The 20385-nt window shown below is 29.3% G+C and overlaps 2 protein-coding genes across 4 annotated transcripts in view; one reads left to right on the top strand and one right to left on the bottom strand.

Annotated features, from left to right (window-relative positions):
- LOC142332137 (vascular endothelial growth factor A-A-like) overlaps positions 1-20385 on the top strand; it is a 123219-nt gene that overhangs the window by 93188 nt on the left and 9646 nt on the right. For all 3 annotated transcript variants that reach the window (XR_012758174.1, XM_075378394.1, XM_075378393.1), the window contains exons 4-7: positions 9328-9396; positions 11131-11321; positions 12964-13071; positions 14647-14830. Coding sequence is in view for 2 of the 3 variants with exons in the window: in XM_075378394.1 (XP_075234509.1) it covers positions 9328-9396; positions 11131-11321; positions 12964-13071; positions 14647-14781 (503 nt within the window). In the remaining variant the exon portion in view is untranslated. The remainder of the gene's footprint in view (positions 1-9327; positions 9397-11130; positions 11322-12963; positions 13072-14646; positions 14831-20385) is intronic.
- LOC142332138 (uncharacterized) overlaps positions 4647-20385 on the bottom strand; it is a 46812-nt gene continuing 31073 nt past the window's right edge. The window contains exon 3 of the mRNA XM_075378395.1: positions 4647-5505. Within this exon, the coding sequence (XP_075234510.1) occupies positions 4794-5505 (712 nt within the window). The 3' untranslated portion in view covers positions 4647-4793. The remainder of the gene's footprint in view (positions 5506-20385) is intronic.

Genomic DNA, 20385 nt, shown 5'->3' with positions numbered 1-20385 from the left:
TTACCAAGACTTATACAGGCGGTGAAAAGTGAAAAATTGAAGTAACCCTTTTTGTAAGAAATGCATGCTACTTTCATAGAGGGAGAAGTATAATTCCTAAATTTATTTTTTATATATGTATAAAAATTTTATTAATACTTATTTTAAACTTTACATAAATATTATATTTTTGTTAAAAAAATATTTTTAACATATTTAAAACATATCTTGTTACATCGTAGATATACTTTACACACATTTCTCTTTGGTCCCTTGAAATTCTGTTAATTCAGGTTTTACTGTACTTAACTTCTATTAAAAGAAAAGAACTATGAAGAATTGAAAACATGAAAAACTATTTATTTATAAAATAATTCTTTAAATACATCAAAATATTAAATGAATTAAGTGTTCAATACAAAACAATTGTTAACATATCATAAAAAACTTAATCATATTAATAAGAAAAAGATTTATTCGTGAAATTAATGGTGAAATGAAATTATCTAAACCATTACTTTTATTTTATTATGAGGCGATTTAATATTTTTTTTTTTTTTTTAGTATTTTCTAAGATTTTTTGTCATAACTGTACCCTAATTTTTAGCAAAGACATTTTAGTATGATTACTAAAATTTGTGCTTACTAAAATTTAGAAGAAATCCAAATTTGAAAATTAATGAAATAAAAGTAATGAAAATTTATACAAAATGAAAGATCACTGTAAATAATAAGGGATTAAATATTATGACCAGAATAACATAATTAATGAGAAACCTGTAGATGGGTTATTACTGCAATGAAAACTAAAACTTTAAAATTAAAAGATTTAAACATAAAAAAATGAAAAATAGCAATACACCAGTTATGATTGAAAAAATATAGTATAATTTTGGACAAAAAATAATCTATGCAAGATCGAATAACTATTTTAATTCTGCATTAAAATATAAAGAAACCTTTTCCCCAACTCTTTATCGAAGAGTCCAAAGTTCTCATATTTTTATCTACTGAAAACAAAGAATTGAGAGTTAATTTGTTTGAATGAAAACTATTTATTTTTCAATTTTTAATTACAATAAAAATTAAATTATATCAACAAAATTAATAATTTTTACTTGATTGTTAATAAAACAATGGAATAACAGAATTTGATAGGAATTTTATAGATAAATTTTTTTTTTTATTATTAATAAATTTTTATAAAATTTTTACATTTTTAAATGTTCAAAATGTCACAGTAAAACAAAATCTTTTCTGTGATTTAGTAATCCTTATTCTAGAGGAAGAGCATGTTTGCAACTACTCATAGATAGAAGATGCATGGTTTAAATTTGATGGCAGATTGCGTTTTATAATGAAAATCAATAAGTTTGCATCAAATTTAATGAATAAACAAGATTTAAGTATTGTAATATAGTAACAAAAAAAGTTACACAGAAGACTTTTGATGAATTTAGCATACAATAGGAAAGAGAAGTTTACAGATAGACTTCCAAGATGGTTAAGAATCAGTTGAAGTGTAACAAGATCAAACTCATTGGTGACAAATACAAAGTGAAGGAAATAGAGATAGTCATGGAGAATCTTTGAACCCTTTTAGAAAAAATGACAGTTTGTTATCCTGCATGGTTCATTTAAAGCAATTTTCACAATTTTTTTTTTGACATGAATAATAAGCAGCAGCAAAATTTTGTCTTAAACTTGTATATACATAAGAATTTCAATCGATTGAAATTTCTTATGTATATATAAAAATACAATGAAATAAAATCCCAATTGCTTGGAAGCATCCGAATGAGTAAAGACTGAAAACTTTACATCAAATTTGATCACTTGGTTATCATGTAATTTTTATGAATTTTTGTGGCTTATCACTTCTATTTAGGTGCAGCATTTTTGTAAAACTACCTGTAAAAAACATGAAAAAAACCATCAGATTTATAGAAAAATTCAGTGGAAATTGTACATCGGTTTATAAATCACCATTATTACTGCTGCTGAATAATAATTTAATTAATCATTATTCATAAAAAACATTTAATAGAAATTGCACTATATTAAAAAGTGCACTTTAGTGTACTTTAAATGCATCTTTAAGATAGCAAACATATTGGCATATTATGTTGAAATTCCATGAACCTTTTGACCAATGTTTTTTTATAAAAGAACAGAAAAAGGTCAAGAATAAATAAATGAAGAAATAAAGTCAACAGAATAAATTGAAAAGTGTTTATTAGAAAGAAAAAATTACAACAGAGAAAAGTTATTAAGACAACTATGGACATATAAACAAATTTTTTTACACACAAATCCTTATTTATTCATAAATTTTTTTTTCAAAAGCATTATTAATTACTAGTATAAATGATAAGGTAAAAATAAAGGCTGAAAGAAAGACAAAACACTATAAAAATATTATAGAAAAAGCATCCAGATTGTACAAAAAAAAGAAGAAAATCATTTAAACCACAACAGTTTAAATTATTAAGAAAGAAAAAAAAATTTCCCTTTTACATCGGTACACTACATAATGATTCTTCCATAACACTTGCATAAGGTATCATTCTGTAAATTAAAGGTATCAATTTAAAAAAATTGAATTAAAATTACTAATACCACAAAAAATAAATTAATACAACAGACAAACACAAACTTAATGTTTATAACACATTTAACAACAATAAAGAAACTTATTAGATCTAAATTATTTATAATATTAGAAAACATAATGAAATATAAAAAAAAAAAACTGCTTTAAAAATTAAAAAAAGTCCTTCATAAAACAGATTATATTATTATTCTTCATACAATAAAAACAAAAACACAGATGACTGCTTAAAAAATAAAACAACTGCTTTAGTACATCTAAAAAGGACCAAAAGTTATAAATGTAATTAATTTTATTTCACTAATGCGACTGCTTAGCAGAAATTTTAGTTGTATACTTACATTACAATTTTTGTTTTAAAAAAAAAATTAATTTTTCTGAGAGGTGATTTCATTATATTAACTGTACTATGTGTGTAAATATGAAACGAGAATTTGGCCATAGATGGCCCTAGCTGTCAATGTTGTTACCATCACATCTCATCATTGGCACCATTTTCTTTCTTTGACAGCTGACAAAGATTTTCAACTCACAAGAATACAAGTTTAATATAACAGCATAGTTTTAATTAGCGTTGAACATGTAGAGTTTTGTACCTACAAAATATGATTTGTGGACAGCATTGATTTTCTGTTACCATTTAAAGAAAGCTGCTGCAGAGGCTTACAGTGAGCATGCTCTCTTTGTAAATCACAGTGCTTTGAATGGTTTATCAAAATTGGCAATTTTGACGTGAGAAACAAAGAATGTGGAAAACAGACCACTGAAAAAGTTTGAAGACAGCAAATTTGCAAGCATTGTTGGATGAGGACGATGCTCAAACTCATGGATGAATTAAATGTGACACAAGAAGAAAGCCATGGGAATGATCCAGAAGATGGGAAAATGGGTTCCACATGAAAAAAAGCAATTTCTCCATCGTATTGTGACAGGATGAAAAGTGGATATATTTCAAGAATCCTAAGCGTAGAAGATCAAGGGTAATTCCAGGCAAACCATCGATGTCAATTTCAAGGTCAAATCGCTATGGAAAGAAGACAAAACTCTATATTTGGTGGGATGAGAAGGGTGTGATCTATTATGACCTGGTAAAAGCTAGCCAAACCATTAATAACGCTAAAATAATGATCGATTTGAATCAAGCATTGCGTGAAAAATGACCAGAATATCAAAAAAGCAAATATACGTTGATTTTGATTCATTATAATATACCATCACACACAGCAAAACTAGTACAAAACAAATGAGGCAATCAGTTGGGAAATACTTTTGCATGCGGCTTACTCACCAGATTTTGCTCCATCCTCACCAGATTTTGCTCCATCCAACTACTATTTATTTGCATCGATGGGACACACTTGCTGGGCAGCGCTTGGCTCGATGACTGGTTTGCCTCTAAAGAGCAACAGCAGTTTTTTTGGCAAGGCATTCATAAATTGTCAGCGATCATTTTCATACAATAAATGTTTATTTTCTATATAAAAATTCCAGTTTTATATTTACACACCTGGTACATAAAATGTGTATAGTTAGTTACTTGTCTCTTTCTCTCAAAAATAATATATTTCATAATGTAATTATAAAATTATATTCATTATATATTTTTTGGAGAATTAATTCTTGGAAATAATACAGTTAAGTTTAACTTATCTATTTACTGTGTTTCAGTGGTTTAAATTTTATGTAAAATAAATAAATTTTAATAGGGGAACAACTGCAACATGTTTTACGAAAAATACAACATGGATGCTACACCCAATATTATTTATTATCTATTCATTGCTTTTTATAAGTTATGTTTTTAAAAATAATAACATAACCAACCACTGTGTTCTTTCTTTGGCTGTACTGTTTTGAAGATTTATTTATTTGAAGGATCAGTTTAACTGAGAAAAAAAACTTCCAGAAAACAAAACTCAAAATTATGAATCTTTTATGTAATTTTATATAACTTAAAGCTACAAAATATTAAATTATAATAACACTTAGATATTACCACATATTGTTTTTAAATTACTATACCGCACACAATGACAAAATAAATTATTACTTCATAGTTTATTATACTGCTGCACATCACTATCAGTTATGAAAGTAGTTTCTACAACAAAGTATATTGTCAACATCGATTGGTTTTATACAAAATTTCATTTAATTATCACATCTTTAATACCGAGATATACAAAATTACTGATAAAATTGTTCATAATTCATCAAAAAGTTTAGACAGATTTTTACGACAATTACTGGCACCTTCATAAATAATTAATTTAATTGTCGAATCGTACTCTATAATAATATTTTTCAATTTCCTTTCCCATACTACTGATTTCCTATATTTCGACTGTATATATAAATTACCAAAAATAATTATCGCTTTACGATTTTTGTCATGGTCATCTTTTTCAGTTTTTTCTGGTATTGTAACAGCACTGACACAGAACTGAGGTGTTAATTTTGGTATTTTTGAACATTTTATATTACCATACGATGTTTGATTTATTCCAGCTAATATATTAATAAGATTCGTTATCGGATTAACATCTTTAACTGCACATGGTGATGTATAACGCCTTTTTAATGATTTATCTTTTAACTTATCACTATCATTATTATTCTGTTCATCAATATTTTCTTGTAAGCTGCGATTACATGATTTAGAACGATGTGGTACAGGATCGCATGCTTTTGCATAATGTATATAATGTATCGTCAACGGAAACATCGTATTGAGAAACGTTATTATCTCATCATTACCGATTATTGTACGACCGAACCAGTCTAAAACTGCATCTTCATGTAAACATATACGTAATCGTTCACGATGTTTATCGATCGCATCTATATAAAGATGAGCGACTGTCATTACTATTTTTTCATTATTCTTATTAGTGCTATTTTCATCCATTTTTAAACTATAACAAATAAATAAACATAAGCAAATCAATAAATTAAATAAATGAAAATAATTTCATAATATTATCTCAATTATGGACTGTTGGCATGGGTATCCAACCCCAAAAAGGAACGATCATCCAGATCCGTCCTTTTTTTCATGGGTGAAAAACGTTTCCGCATTAATGCCCAGACACGATGTATCCTTGTTTACTACAAGAAATATATCATTACATTACATTACATATCTCAAAGTAATATAATAACCAACTGCTTTATAATAATTTGAATTATTATAAAGTATTATTATTTTACTGTGATGAAACTCATCACAGTAATTTAAATACTTGATTTAAATGGATGGCCCTATGAAATCATAAAACTAAAGCTAACATAATGATTTGCATGTTAGGTCGTAGATTAAACTTGCGACACAATGCCGCAAAACAGATACAATCCACAAGGATGTAGTGCACTGTTAGTTTATAATGTTCTTAATTGGGCAAAGTTTACTGTTCATGGTAGTATAAAGTTATTTATCATGTCATAAAATCATAAAATTTGTTTCACAAAAAAACCAGATTTGTATTCTTTTTACTAAGGTGACATAGATCAAAGCAGAAATTGACAAGAGTAGGCCGTTGAGGCTCACATTCTAACTGAAATGATGTCCTTGCTCATTAGTGCAACCAATTTTGTTGTGAACAAAACCCTGACATTGAGGAACAGTTGGAGTATAAGTGAGGACATTGGGAAATCAACACCATTTCCTTCTTCATAATCCTCTGCACATGGAGTGGAAAGCTTACGATAACGTTTTTAATCGGTTGCAACAAATTCAGACAAGAGTATTATTAAAAATAACATACAGGAACAAAACATATCACAACCTACCTTGCAGAATTAAATTAAAACTTGTTTTGCTCAACAATCATTACTGTATCATAATGAATATTCAAAATTAATTTACATAAATAATAATCCTATAGGATATAGAAATAAATTTATTGCTCTACCTCAAATCAACAAGAAAGTATTGTAGCCAACAAATACTAACAACCTGTTACCAAATGAAATTAAAAATTTGCAAATACATAATAAGAAATTGTTAAAAAATAAATTGTGGAATCTGTTTGCACAAAATGTAAATAGCAAAAACAATAATAGTGTTATGATGTTTCATTTCTGATGTGGATACTCATCGAATGTTTATGTACGCTGTAACTTGCGATATTATTTTTATTTTGCAAGGTATATTTTTTGTATATTTTTAATTTTGACAGACTTATGTACAGGCAGTGTTTTTAATGACTGCCTCTACAGTCAGTTTTTGAATGCTATTTTTTAGCATGACTGTACTGGAATGTAATTAGAAACATAGAAATTAACTTTCCTGTAAAACAGAAGCAAAAAACCACTTATTTCTCAAAATTACTCTTGATGAAGAATTTTAATTCTTTGAGAACCAAAGTAAAAGCATTCATTCCCTACAAAAGCAAGTAATCTCTACATAATATCATATTTCCTTAAAACCTTAGGTATAATGTGTATCTCAAGATATAGACCAATACATGACGCAAGTACAGTTCTAATCGTTACAAATTTTATCACAAAACTTACCAAAATGTTGTCATTTAATTTTTAAAATCAATTTTATACTGCATTAAGTAGAGTTCTTTTTATGAGTTCTTTTAACTGGCATTTTAAACATAAGAAATAACCTATCCTGCATTATGAAATTGTTAAGTTTTTAACTCCAGTAGTAAATTTAAAAAAAAAATATACAGTTAAAAAAATTTTTTAAATTCATTAAAATATAGTTTGATATGTTGTTTTAAATATTCTTTAACTCTTTCTGATGAGCCTTAATCATTCATTAGAAAGCAGTTGAGTCGCTTCACGTAAACTCTAAATGCAGCACAACAATTCCATTTTGTTTACATAGGTCCTTCTGCTGTGAAGGACACTAATTAACTGTATCAGAATTTTGAGTAAGCCAGCATTTTAATAGATTTCTTCTTTCCTTCTCAATAATTATCAATGTCTATGTTTTATTTATTTATCATCAAGATAAATATCTTATCTGGAGCTTGACAAATGACAAATATGAAGTAGAAGCACGAAGGACTCTTGAGGAAAAAAGGTGAAAAATTACCAGACATGCCAGAAAGGTAGAACACAAAAAAAGTGGATATAGAATGGAGAGGAGAAAATGGACAGAAAAACTAAGTGAATATGACTCTGGCTAAGAAGAAAACCCTAATGCAACTTCTCGAATGACTAAGAAGAAAACTCTAATACAACTTCTTGAAGGGGTGTTGAAAGGAATAAGAGGGAGAGGCTTCAACTGATCAATAATCATCCCAGCACTATGGAAGGGAATGGAAGGGAAGGGAAGGGAAGTACAGGGAAGGGAAGGGAAGGGAAGGGAAGGGAAGGGAAGGGAAGTACAGGGAAGGGAAGGGAAGGGAAGTACAGGGAAGGGAAGGGAAGTACAGGGAAGGGAAGGGAAGTACAGGCAAACAAAAACGGTGGAGAGTCAATCAGTTTGAAGGCTGATTATGTCTATGTACTGACTGACTGCCACCTTCAACTGTAATCATGTATGTACCATAATAATTTTGTAAAACACAGAATTTAGTATAAAAAAGTTTTGTGCTAAACTTTTTTAAAACTGTTGCGATATTGAAACTAACCAGACAAATTTTTAAAGATATTTAAACAAAGTAAAATACTATTTTAAATATACTTTAGTATATTTTACATAAAGTATAATTTTATATATTTCTAAAATTTTCTTAAAATAAATTTTAATTCACACAAGTACTGCAGAAAAGAATCTGCTTTAATGCAGTGCTTTTTCTTTTATGATCCACATTACATTAATTTAAATTCCTTACAATCAAACAGACTCGTATCTATAAAAACTACAAAATATAAGAACAAAGGATAATTTGTCTTCATCCATCACATTTAACGTACAGACAGCTGCACATCACCAAAGTTTTTCATCGTTGGTGCATCTCTATTTATTTTCTTTGCATCAACAAATATGGTATAACCAATAAAAATGCAAATGCGTCAATACATCATTCGTAAATTCAGTATCTATAGAAACAAACTTTATTAAATGTGCCTGATTTACTTTTAAGGAGATTAAGAACCCATTTCTAGGTTTATCATCCTCTAACTCCAAATGTGAACAGTAGGTATAGGGGAAACTGTGGTATATACGCTGACTGCCATAATCTGTAAATCAGAAGATGCGGTAGATAGAATATGAGAAGTAACAACTTTTCTATCGTGAACAAAGGATCAAATTAACGGTTTAAGTAATGTTCATGTAAAGCTGGATCTCCTAAAAAAATGTAAGGATGAAATACCAGACATTCAAATCCATATTTTATAAAGCAATCCATACCAATTGCTGTACAAAAATAAAATCAATGCAGTTCTTTCTTTGCATAGCTGACTCCATACTGCCAAAACTTAGATTCTATAATATCACCGGTTGATAGTCTTTATAATAAAGTGTAAGTGATCTAAACTGCAAACTATATGTGAATGTATGTAGAAGCATGAATACAAACTGTAAAGTATTTTTTACTAAAACTGCAGGCCGCTTTCCATCACAATCAACTAACTGTTCACTACACCAGGAAAATTTTAGGAAGTTTCCAGGAAACTAAATGGATGCAAAGCTAACATGAAATTCTAACAGAAAAAGTTTTAATAAAACAATTTTTATACAGATCTAAACATGCTGTAGCAATATATTAGTAAATTTCCAGAACAATAAATGTCACTATAAAATATATTATAATATTTTTTTGATTTTACAGATAGAAATGGTGATGGTGTTGAAGATCCTATAACATTCACAGATGCAAGCATTCTAAATGTTGAACGAAGTAAGTACAGTCTATATAAAAACCAGTTAAATATATTTATTATTCTTTGAGAATTTGATTAAAAAAATTTTATAAGCAAAACCAAAAAATTTTCCAAGTCCTTTTTTTCTTAACATTTGTCTATAATTTGCTTTTGACACAAAAAATAAAATTAAAATCTATTGTTTAACATTGCAAATATACAATAGTTTTGACACTTTTTATCAACATACTATACACACAACTTCTATAAATTGCATGTATTTCATTATAATACAGTTAATTCAATGTGTTCCAAATGCAGTTTAATCTGGTTATCAGTATTATGTTGAATAAAGTAGTACTTGTTAGTTTTGCATTCTATATGAAAATTTTTCTAACAAAAAAAAATCACAAAAGGAAAAAATTATTGGTGGTGAAGACAATTTTAAAAAGTAGGTCATGCACAAGTACATATAAGTATACCATTTAGATGTGCATCATTTATATATATTGCATTATGTACGTAATATTTTAATTTGCATACAGTTAAGTCTGTAAACCAGGTAACCATTTATTCTGAGAATAATTTATTTATAAATTTATTTTCAGAGAATATCTTAAGAATTCACTTAAACCCAGAGCTAAATTATTTGGCCAAACAAATAGAATGTAGCTAAAAAAAACTTGTCAGTATTGTAGGAAACTGTAAAAAAAATTTTTATTAAAACACTATTTTATAAAAATTAAATCTGTACACTTTCTTGATAATGACTCATTTAGAAAAAAATACTCCAGTAGAGATATCTGGCTAAATATATTAATTCAACTAAATACTATCATATACCAGACAAACTCCAGTGTCAGGCTATTAGCTATCATTATTGCAAGAATAAAATACTTTAAGCTGGTCAATAAAAAATCATTATCATTAAAATATGTTTGTTCATGCATTTACTGAATGTTACCCCAATTTCCAGAGAGACTGGTTAGGACAGGCACCTGATAACCAGGAAAGGGCTATTAAGCTTTCATTCTACATGCAGCTGCTTGTCTCATGTATATGGTTCCTCTAGATGTCCTTTTTTGGCACCCATCATATATTCTTAAGTCTGATCCTACTTTCACCATTTTTGATATTTAAATTTATGAATGAAGCATTCTTTAGGAACCCTGCAGCTTTTTTCTAATGGAAAAAACAAATTTTTACAGACACAAAACTGTATATAAAGTGTTAGTCCCATCCAAGTAAAAATAGTCTAATAGTATTTTCTCACGATATGTAAGATGGATTTGTTGCCTCAAGCGAGTCTGAATTTTACGCTGGATAGAGATGTTTGTTTGCCAATTCAACAATTTTCTCACCACCCACCCTATTTCCTTATCCTTGATCCCTTCTTCCCAATTTCTGGTTTTGTACATGTAGATCAGACTACTTTCACACTAGGATACAGTGACCTGTATATATACTATCATCCAGTTCTGTGATCTGGTGGATGGATTTAAGCCAAAAATAATACGTGTAACTCTTTGATTAAACTAGTATAAGAGTATTGTATCCCAGCCCCTTACAAATAAAAACTAATGAAACTGAATATAAGGGAAGTACGGTCAACTTTAACTCAAATTAGAAAACAAAATTACACACAAAAAATGCTTAGTTCCCCCATTATTTCAATAACATCTTTGTATTACCTCAAATAATGTTTCACTCCATGAATATTTAAGAATATAACTAATTTATGAACTTATAAAAATACCTTTATTTCACTCCAGGTGCCCAAAGAATAAGAGCAAAACCAGCATCTTGTATACCAGAACTACAAACTATAAAACTATACAAATCAGAAGATAGGACAACAGTTGGATTTCCTAGTTGCACTAGAGTTGAACGATGCGGTGGATGTTGCCAACCAGAGGAAATATTTAATTGTCGGCCAACAGAATCAGAGATACTGAATTATGAGGTAACTATATAACCCACTCAGATTTGTATTTCATAACAAAAATAATAACACCCAAAACTGTATTCATTTTTTAGTGAATACAGAAACTGTATTCACAATTTTTTATTCAGAAAAATAAATATATAGATAAAAATCACTAATAAAAATAAATTTTTTAAAGAGAATAATGAAGTTTCTTCTTAGAATTTTTAAAAGATATACAACAACCTCATGCAAACTGTGAAGAATTCCTTTGTTATGCTAATAAAAGTTTATAAATATTACAAACAAACAAAAATTCAGTCAGTCAAACTATTATCTTATTTTTATAAAAACTCTTTAATTTCTCACTTTGTTTTACACTTTGGTAATACAAAAATATCTATGGTAGACTACACAAGAAGCATATGACAACTTACAAGAATAATCACATGAGCTACACATATTTTGAAGTTTCTATAAAATAACAAGTATTCTGCGTGGTTAAAATTTTCTAATAATTTTCTAGAGAACCTTTTCAAACCTCTGTCAGGTCATTTTTCATTCTGAATGATCAGAATAACAAAAGAGATGATCCAGTAGAAGGCTTAAATATAGATCTCCAACAATCATATATCTCTAACACAATCTTACATCAAATCTATAATCAGTGTTTCTAAGAGTATCACAAGTGTATTGTTAATGGTTATTGAAAATCAGACCTTAACTGAGAACTGGAGGCATTTGAACTAAAAGAGAAATTCGATTAATTAGGAATGGGAGTATAGAGTCTACACATTTGTCCACAGCCCATGAAGAAAGATATTTTTATGTAACAATTAAACTTACTTTGCCCTGACCTACTTGTATTTATGCACTATGCTATTCGGTTAACAAATTTTCCAAAAAAAACAACTTTATGTTTCTACATAGATTTTAAAATGCGAGGCATAAAAGAAACAGAGGAGGGTTGAGATTTCAGTGAACTATATTCTCCTTTTTTTATCCTAAGATTTTTTAAGTCTGGTAAAATTTGATTAATCAGTTCACTTTCAATTTTTAGATTTTGAGTATAAAATCTTTATTAATCAGTATATCTTGGATCCCTTTACTAAATTGAATCAAATTTTTCAACTGAAAAACTAGAAGCACTATTATTATTTTAATAGAGGTATTATTATTTTTTAGAGGTTTGAAACCCACAGTTTAATCTACAAAAGTTTATAATTCAAAAATTTGCACCCATTTTTTGGTTGATTAATTCATCCTAAGTTTGAAGCTTGTGTATAGGACTACGATTTGGAAATTTTGTAGCATATGAAAAATAGTCTGACCAGGATTTGAAACCCTGGGTCTTCAAAATGGATCGCTGATATGCTGCTGCAACACCATGAAATCTTTAGAAAAATAACAGTCTGCACATCCTTTAGCTTCTTTACTGAACAAAAAATCGTAAAATTAACGTTATTTGGTCAGTTACTTTTAACATACATGGACAATTTTTAGGATTTGCCTTTTTCAAAAAATGTCTTAGAAATCAGGAGATACAGTGAAAAATGACAAAAGTGTAATATCAAAAGCTCATACACATATTTGAGTACAATCATTCTTTATGATACAATCTAATTCTTTAAAAAAATATATAAAGTAGAATAATTTTATATCAAAATAATTTTGTTAACAGGTACATATTTTCAAATACAGTCAAGGACGATTTCAAAGTGTAGGAAAACAAACGGTTCCAATTGAAAGGCATACAAAATGTAAATGTGGATGTATCATACAAGAAAAAGTGAGTATTTCTTAAACATTATAAACTAGCTCCCTGTTATAGCTTTGCCCAGACTATATGGTTACTAGCATTTGACATAGCAATCTTTTTATGTTATTTTTTAGTCAAATAACCGAAGGAAGGTGCCACCAGTTACACATACAATAAGCCACAGCCATACACTTTAACACCCATTAAAATCTGAATTAAAAAACCCAAAAGTGGTTTTTAAATATTTATTTGAAGATTATTTGCAAGCCCAAATCTACTCAATATCTCTTTTACTATAGTCGGATTGGGAAAATTTACAATCATCGTTTAAAATTTTTTTACCTTCATAACATTCAAGTTTGAATTTCAAAACTAGAAATTGGTTTACTGACATGAAGACTACTTACCAGGTTGAATTCTTCATTTATGACTGAGAAATTTCTTATCAGGGTTTCAAAAATCACTTTTATCCCTTGAAACTCAGAATTTCAAAAAATCTAGAAATTGGTTTATAAATATCCATAATCTTTCAGTTAAAACCCGGCTCACCCATTCACAATTCATTAAAGTTTGTGCTTTAACCGGAAAATCTTCATTACTACGTATTTTTTTCAAAATTTTTCAAGATGAAATATATCTAAAAACCTTCTCAATTATGCCAAAATACATGGGTAAAATTTTGCAATTGATGGGGTTTATCCCAAACAAATAAAAACCCTCTTCCCTCTATAAAGAGGATCTATACTATTATATAAACTAATATATACATCAAATATAATCTAAACTTTAGATTATATTTAATGTAAATTTAATTCTATTATTATGTAGTATTATTCATTTAACCGATTCAAATTATTCAATTTAAACTCTGTTTTCACAGTTCATTAATTCATATCATTAAAGTTCAACCAGAACATCTCAAATTCTACACACACACACACACACACACACACACACACACACACACACACACACACACACACACACACACACACACACACACACACACACACACACACACACACACACACACACACACACACACACACACACACACACACACACACACACACACACACACACACACACACACACACACACACACACACACACACACACACACACACACACACACACACACACACACACACACACACACACACACACACACACACACACACACACACACACACACACACACACACACACACACACACACACACACACACACACACACACACACACACACACACACACACACACACACACACACACACACACACACACACACACACACACACACACACACATATAAGTGTATCAAGTATGCTCTCAACAAATACACAGACTGATTTCTCTTGTACTACTAAGATCAAAACTACAGTTTTCAACAATTGTTCAATCAATAGCCACAACACAACTTGATAATGATACAATCTAAGTGAATAATTAATAGTGCAAATCACTTAAAATCCATTTTTTATCTACAATACACAAAATATATTACACTAATGTCATTGAATATTTAAATTACATTTTCATTTTATTAGAAATCTCACGGTAATTTTTCTTTACCTTTCAAAACATATTATTTTCAATTTAAAGGATTGCAGTCCGGTACAAAGATATCGTAGTGAAAATTGTACATGTGAATGTACAAATAAAGATGCGATGGATAAATGCTTAAGTCAGAAGAATGAGAATAAATATTGGGACCCACACAGATGTTTTTGCCAATAGATTCATTAGAATGCAGCTCAGGAAATTTTTTCAATGAAAATTCATGCAGGTAAGTGATAAATAAATTTATATAAATATATATATATATATTACATGAATGTTACTAATTTTAATATACAACTATACAACTAAACAACAGTTTATTATACTCATTTCAGCAAGAAATGTAAATTGCACTGGAAAACTATGCATGTTAAAGATATCTTCTCTCATCTGTACTAATACTAATTTCCCACTTTGAAGTCCTTAATCGCTTTAAAGTCCTGTTAAATGTATTAACAGAAAGGCAATTAGAGGGATAATAAAAATACCTAGCTGTTTTATCATTTTTATTATTATTGCTACATTTATGAAAGTATATGTGTTACATATTTTGAAGGGAAGTTTTCCTTTAGTAATGATGTAGGTCAAATGTATTAAAGCTACTTATGCAACATTAAGCTAATGTATTGCAACATTAAGCTAATGTATTGCAACATTATGCTTATTGATCTTTGTAGATGGATGAAATAAGATATTTTCCTTTAATAAGAAAAAAGCTACTTTTTCTCTATGTTTCGCTCATTTATAATGTTTATTGTATTGTCAGTATAACTGCAACGAGTTACATCATTTTCAATTTTTACATCATCTAAGTCTGGAGGATAAATTTAAAAACTTGATTTTTAGTGTTTCATTATTTACACAAGCAAAGGCCTTAACACATTTCAGAAGACAGTCACTGTAAGCAGATTAATTAATGTGACTCCATAACATTTCAACAAATTCATAAATAGAGCGCATTGATTAACTGGCTTGATATCAAACTGTTCATCACACAGTATGTTATTTCCAATGAAATATACGTATAGCACAAAAACAGGAATCTTTTAAAAATCTTTGAAAATACAATGAGAATGGATATAAGGCATTAACAATAAAATTGATGTGGACACCACATGACTTCTTTATATGCCTATTAAAATAAAAAAATTTTTTTTTTAAATGAAGCATATACATAAAATTTTATTTCATTAATTTCTGATTTTTTTAAAATTTTTTAGTTATTTCTGAATTATTGTAAAAATCTATTTTACAATCAGTTTAATTATTAATAAATCAATGCAATTAAGTAAAAAAAAAAGGTTAAAAAAGGGTGATTAAGTCTGATTGAAACTGATGTGCCTTCCTTCCCCTAAGATCCAAATATTTCATAAATTAAAATTTTATTTGGCGAAAACTCTGCAACCGATGAAAATAAGTACCATTGTTGAAAAGCTCTCAATGAGGGCTTGTTACTGCAGTGTAGGAAAAAGTCCAAAATGCAATTTTTTTTTTGGATTTTGCACTTTTTTGGTCACTTTTAATTGAGTCGATAGCAATCAAGGTGGAGGTAACTAGATGTTACAACAGTCCTAAATCCAAAATTTCAACATCTTACCAGCTAATCATTTTTGAATTTCCATTGAAATCTGAATAGAATTTTTCATGATCACAATACTTCCTTTACTTCATACAAGAAATTAAAAAAAGCCATTTGCCCAAAAGAGCAAATATAAATTTATAGTTATACAAAATATTTATATATTTATCAACAGTATATGCCAATTCACAGAAGACTAAATATAACAATACAATGCAAAATCAATAGTAATAGAAAAAGCAAACGCATAACAAAACAAGGATGAGATATAGTCAAATCAGAAAAACATAAGTTCACAAGAGATAAAACAAACACAAGGATAATTTTTTAGGTGACTTGACATATCATAAAAGAAGTCATGGAGCAGAGAGACAAAGTTGCCAAACTTGTGGAAAAGTACTATGAAGCTTGTAACTGGTAGAACACACACGACTGAACAAGTGTGATGATCCAAAAATCAAACAGCGTAAGTAGTTCAGGACAGTCCACCTCACAGACAAGAACTTTACAAAGAAATATAATATTATGCGACTGTCGCTTCCTAAGCGATGGTTCCAACCCCAAGACCTCCACAGGATTCAGCGGCACGGACCAGTAATCAAAGCCAAACCTGACCCCAACATGCAAAAATATTTCTTCCATCTTTTGGAGACACTGGATGTGTCGAAGCTGATTAGGGGGATCAAAAAACACTCCCAAACTTCAGAACTGATGTGACCAGAGCAACATAAATAATCCATATTGCCTCCATACTCAGACCCTTAACATTATAATGAGAAGACCCAGAACTCAAGCAGCCCTGCTAGTAATAACATTGATATGATCTATGGGGTTGAGATTATGCAAAAGAGTAATCTCCAGGTCACAGACAAATGACTCTCACCTTAGCGCAGATCCATCGAGTGTGTAGCGAAATAATAAGGCACTAGAAGAGCAATAAAAAGTGACCGCAATGCACTTGCCAGCATAACCCTCGTATAATTTAGCACACACCAATCATAAATTTTAGTAAGACAGCGCTGGAGCTGATTGCAATCATCAACAGAGGAGACAGAAGTGTAGATCTTGATGTCATTAGCAAACAACAGTTACTCAACACAAAACCATAACGCACTCCATAATATCATTAAAAAATATGGTAAATAAAAAGAATTCCATGTGAGAGAAATGGACACCAAATGTTGCAACAAAATGATGTGAAGAAGCACCAAGAAATTTAACAATGAGTGTTCGGTCAGCAAGACAGGCGTGAAACCACTGAAGACTGCCCAAAATGTCTTAGAGAAGTCAATGTAAATACTATCAACCTGCTTTCCTTCTCTGAAAGAGGAATGAATGTAATGTTCACAAAGAACAAAGGTTAGTAGCGATAAACTACTACAGATGAAACCATGCTGTTCTTGCTTTATGATACTACCACAATGGAAACCAATGTAATCAAGCATAAGGGACTTAAAAATTTTACCCAAGACTGACATTAATACATGACAGAATTCTGAAGAGCTTCCTTCACTTATTGGATAAAGTATTGCCTAAACTTTCCTCTTTTTTATAATCTCTCACTTAAATTACCAGATATTGGGTTAATCACATTTTATAACATCAATTGATGTATATTCTAATTCCACGTCCTAAGCTTTTTTCCTGCTTTGAATGCATAAATATCACAATGGGTTACTACTATTTTTCTTCCTCTTGATTATATTGAATTTAGAAGAAAAAATGACAATCAATATTGTTTTCTCGACATTATTCTTTTTTTTAATTTTAAAATATAAAATGAGAAGCAAGTAACCATTCATTATACATCAGCTTCTAATGGCACAGTATATTAACTGCGATATGAAATAATAATCATAAAATTGTGAGGTATTGACAAAATTTATTTTTATTCTATAATATATATTTAAAAACTTTTTTTGGGAAAAGAGCAGCATATTCATATATATCTTTCGTTTGCTGTTTGAAGGTGTACATAAACATACTGTTTCTTCACATTGACAAATTTTATTAAAGGTAGTTTCAAAAAATTACAGGAATTAATTTTTTTTTCAAGAATTACATGAAAAAGTTTTTAGAGTACATTTCCTTCAAATTAAGTTTCCTTCAGAAGCTGCAAACTTTAGCCAACACCTATAAACTTAATAGAAATATTTCTCAAGCTTATTTTGAATACCATCCTCAGCTGCTTAATGGCAGTGGCCAACACAATCAGCATTCCTTTTCTTCTTCAGGACATTTTTTAAGCAAGGTAACGTAAAAATCAGAAGGTGTCAGTCAAGTCAGGAGAATAAGGTGAATGCTCCAAAGTTTAACATTTAATCATGTCTGGTACTCTTTGATGGGCATGGATTGATGTGCTCGTGTTTCTCATTTTTTTCAATTCTTTGTTTCTCATTTTCCAGGATGCTTCCTTTTTATTGCATCCTGTGAACAACAAAGGTTATCAATGTACAGTTTCTTGTTCACTATTCATATCAGTAAGGAATTAATTTTTAGTGAACAATACAATGTGAATAAAAAAGATCTCCTGAATAAATTTTCCCTTGCTCCTATTCAAACAGAATTTCTGTGACCTCAGAGATATTGATTTTCATCTCTTTACTGCGTTTTGTCTATGGATTGTATATTAAACACAATCTCATCTCATTTACATTTTGGTCAGAAAATTTTCATCTGAAATACACATTTTAGGAAACGTGTTATGATAAACATGATGCATGTTCATATCATTCTGGAGAATATTATAGCAACTTCCAAACCGATAAACCAACTATTTGTACTATTTTCTTGACATTTCAAACAACATTATCAACGTGCTCAATATTTTCTTCATTTGTCTACTTAAAACAAGCACCCGCTATGAATCTCATTTCAATACAAACACAACTATCATTAAAACACTTATGCTGATCGTAAACCCTAGTTTTCTTCATTGCCGATTCTTTATATTCTTGTTTATAGCAGTGTTTATATCCCTGATAATGATTTTTTTTAGCAAAACACAAATTTTATATTTACGCGCTATTTGACTGCTGACAATCTTCATTGCTACATAAATGATATAAATGATATAAATGATATAAGTTTTTGAACTTGAACCTACCTTGTATTTGTTTTTTCTAATATTTTCATTCTTAGTGTACAAAACTGTATTACTACTGTGTATAAAAACACAGGTAATGCAGGAGAAAAATCCTACAACAAATATATTAAAACAGTAGTTTTTCAATTTTGACCATATTACTTAAAATATATAGCATCAATTTTGTGTGCTAGTTTCTGTATCCTTCATAATGGAATGTAACATGTAATCCAGGTGAGTATGATACAACTGCTGTACAGCTGTTATTCAAAGAATATATTAGAATATTACCAAATGAAGAATGTTAACCTGGTTTAGTTAAAGAAGCTAATTTCAAGAACCGATCACAATGTTAAACAAGAATTAGTGTTAAGTACATGCCACAAAAATAAAATTAAAATAAGACGTGAACAGTAAATCTATAAACACAAACAACAATGATGTATGTTTTTTTAATTTGCAAAAAACCAAAATGTTATGATTCGGTTCTTTGCAAATTGATTCATAATAATAGGCTGTATCACTGAAGATGCACTAGTATTGAATTATGCGACTGTAAAAATCCTCTTTAAGTTAGATAGGAACTATATTAACAGAAAGAAGCAACATAGATAAAATTGTTATACCTCCTAAATAAATAAACTTAAATTTTTATAAGAATAGCAATAAACAACAGTTATTAACTGAAACTCCATTGAAGAAGAAGGTGCTGTAAATTGCTCTAGAATATTAAGGAGGTTTACATATAAATGAGAAATTTGTTCTGGGAAATTGAAATAAATGTGCTGTGTTGTGGCTGTACAGAATACAGGGCTGAACTAGTAGAGACTATCCTAACCTAGTGCAATTCTGTTTTTATCACTGGATCAGTCAGTAGCGCGATGAGTGAGAAAGAGGTACTGAATCTGTTGGGCAAGGTATCAATAAATTTTTAATTAAAGAAAATTTTACCCCACATTAATTTCCACCAGACTATGTGCTTAATTTGGTGGTGATGTATTATCAAAGGGACATGCATATCGGTGAAATAATGCCTCAAGAAAGGGTGTGGAAGGGTTGTAAATGAAGCCCATGATAGACATCTGCGCACCAGTGTCATAACTGAGAACATTCACAC

Source organism: Lycorma delicatula, chromosome 11 (assembly GCF_047948215.1).
Source record: "Lycorma delicatula isolate Av1 chromosome 11, ASM4794821v1, whole genome shotgun sequence".
Classification (NCBI taxonomy): domain Eukaryota; kingdom Metazoa; phylum Arthropoda; class Insecta; order Hemiptera; family Fulgoridae; genus Lycorma; species Lycorma delicatula.
The sequence above is the reverse complement of the archived record's forward strand: the minus strand, read 5'-3'. Positions and strand labels throughout refer to the sequence as shown.